Source organism: Pyxicephalus adspersus, chromosome 6 (assembly GCF_032062135.1).
Source record: "Pyxicephalus adspersus chromosome 6, UCB_Pads_2.0, whole genome shotgun sequence".
NCBI lineage: Eukaryota > Metazoa > Chordata > Amphibia > Anura > Pyxicephalidae > Pyxicephalus > Pyxicephalus adspersus.
In genome coordinates, this window is record NC_092863.1 from 97,677,094 (window position 1) to 97,679,937 (window position 2,844).

General features: G+C 44.9%; 1 protein-coding gene across 1 annotated transcript in view; it reads left to right on the forward strand.

Moving 5' to 3' along the window:
- The first annotated feature begins 1,991 nt into the window (after positions 1 to 1,991).
- NDUFS4 (NADH:ubiquinone oxidoreductase subunit S4) overlaps positions 1,992 to 2,844 on the forward strand; it is an 86,221-nt gene continuing 85,368 nt past the window's right edge. Inside the window, exon 1 of the mRNA XM_072416693.1 lies at positions 1,992 to 2,125. Within this exon, the coding sequence (XP_072272794.1) occupies positions 2,046 to 2,125 (80 nt within the window). The 5' untranslated portion in view covers positions 1,992 to 2,045. The remainder of the gene's footprint in view (positions 2,126 to 2,844) is intronic.

A 2,844-nucleotide genomic window follows, 5' to 3' on the forward strand; every position in this document is an offset into this window, starting at 1 on the left:
ATGCAGGAAGTGACATGTACCGTAGAAGTGTACCGCAGAACAATCCATGATCACTGAACGACTGTACACACCAAACATAGTGAATGATTGTCGCCCAATCAGATCCATCGGGACAGTCATTTATATCCAGCGACATTCCTCATTCATCGGCGTTGTTGGCAAGTCGCTGTGTACTTTCGGTGTTAACGATTATCAATGATCGGTTATTATTCGTTCATTTCCAACCACTATTGCACATGTATACGTAGCCAAAGAATTATATCATAATATTATCGAATGTTAGGATAGTAGTTCAAACTTCTGACATATAAACATAGAACTTTACCATAATGACACTAAATTCTGACATAGGGTGTAATCAAAGCAGAACTAAAGCCGACTGATTTACCTATTGGCCTTCCATTGCAGGGTGGCACCATCTTTGTCTTGTCATCATTCACCCCCGGCACATGCGAAGGAAGCCGAGATTGCCGGGTATCCAAGGAAACCAACGCAGACGCCACGCATGCATAGCTTAGCTTTGACGGCAAAAACCTGGAGTGATCAGGCAAGTAATACAGATTATTGCAGAAGGGATATTGCCTGTTCCTTTCTGCATTATAATAATAATAACAGAATAAAAATTATAATGAGCTGAAATGAGCTGTCACTTAAAATTCATTTCTCATATTCCCATCTGGACTTCTTCCCACAAAATTTGGGTGATGTGAGTGATGAACAAGAAGAGAGATTCCACCAGGACTTTTCTGTTATGGAAACAAGATATCAAGGCTGGTGCAACCCCAACATGATGGGCGACTACTGCTGGTTTCTGCAACCGGAGACCGCGGAGAGCCACAATTGCAAAAGCAAGTGCATGAAACACTTCTGAAGTGTACTTGTGTGTTGAACAAGGACTCAGGTGAATTATGTGTTATTCTATATGTTGTTGCAAAAAAAAACAAGTTTTTGTAATGTCATGGAACTATGAGGCAAAGGTTAGTTATCTATAGAGATTACATAATAACTGCGGAAGGAGAGAATGTAGCTAATCGCGTCTATTTCCATAATAACCTATGATCCTGATGTGCTAGGCAGAATCAGACTTCAGATTGGTATTCAGCGCACCTGGTTTAGTATTGGACACATGGATTAGACCAAGTAGCAGACAATATTTATTTTTTGTGATGTAGTGTAACTGGCCTGATCCAGCATTTGAAAAAGTGCAATTTAGGTTTTTCTTTAAAAAGCCATTTCAATTTGCCATTTTCAGAGAATCTCAATCGGATTTCTCAATTTGAAAAATCTTCCAGGTCCATATATTTTTAATGTCAGTGATTCATTTTCCTATACGGAACATTTGGTGGATGTCAGATTCACTGCCTTAGTGAACCTAGAGAAGGAACAAAAGCTGTTCACAAGTGAAATATCCCCACACAAGAGATGAAGAGATGCTGACTTCAGCCATACAATCATGTGCAAGGAAAATCCTGTTTTCTAAAGATTTCCTTGCATGTGATTGGGTATTCTTTGAAAATAAATTAAAAACTAATTTCAAATTCAAACGCCTTCGCAGTTCTTGTCCCACTTACCTTTCTGTCCTGATAGAAAAATACCCCCCTAGCCGCTCTCTTGTATCCTCCAATGACCTACTAATGACTTCCTCACTCATAACCTGATCACATGCACGGCTCCAAGACTTTTCTAGAGCTGCCCCGACTCTCTGTTTAAAAGAGCTCTAAAACCCATCTTTCAAACTCACTTACCCATCTTCTTCTGTCTCCTAAACCGTTACTACTTTCCACAAAAAAAAGTGACTGGTCTGTAAACGTTTTACATATTGGACATTCCTATTTCTTCACAGATATTAGTGAATATTTTGTGCTCAGGTTTATCTTTCACTCCAAACTAATGACAACCACCTTTCTATGTCTGCCTCACAACTCCTGACAGACTTTGTCTTCAGTCACCTAGCGACGTACGCTGCGTGTGACGTCACAACGTCCCTTCGCCTTTTCACGTAGTTTGACCCTCGGCGGCTGCCGTATCGCGGTTTCTCAGGGAACATGGCGTCTTCAATGTCACCGGCGCTCCGACAAATGTTGTCAGTGAGGAGAGCAGCAGCGGCATTAGTGAACCCGAGCAGGTAGCGGGATGTGCGGGGAGAGGGGAGACAGAGAAGGGCTCCGAGTCCTCAATGAATAAAATGTGAATTGACCTTCGTGTTGTGTGGTGAAGGGACAGATACATGACAGCTGGACTGGAGAAGTTTGTGTGTAGAGGGGGGACATGGACACCATGGTGTTGTCATGGTGGCAGGGAGAGGCCTGAGCTGCTCAATGTCACTGGCAGGGGGGACTGGTTTACAAGGCAATGTAAGGGGGTTATGAGGGGTGAGGTAGGTTGGCAGGATATTGGGACGGGTGACGAACATTGGCGAGACATTGGGACAGGAGAAGAAAGTTGGTGTGAAATTGGGACTGGTGAAGAAGGTTGGAAGGTAATTTGGAGGGGCGAGGAAAGTTGGCGGAACTTTTGGACGGGCGAGGAAGGTTGGCAGGACAATGCAAGGGGTGAGGAAGGTTGTTGGGACATTGGGACAGGCGAGGATAGTTGGCCGGACATTGGGACAGGTGAGTAAGATTGGCGGGACATTGGGAGGTTTATGGAAAGTTGGTGGGACTTTGGGACGGGCGAGGAAGGTTGGCGGGACGGGCGAGGAAGGTTGGGGGGACATTGGGACGGGTGAGTAAGATTGGCGGGACATTGGGAGGTTTATGGAAAGTTGGCGGGACGTTGGGACGGGCGAGGAAGGTTGGCGGGACGTTGGGACGGGCGAGGAAGGTTGGCGGGACGTTGGGACGG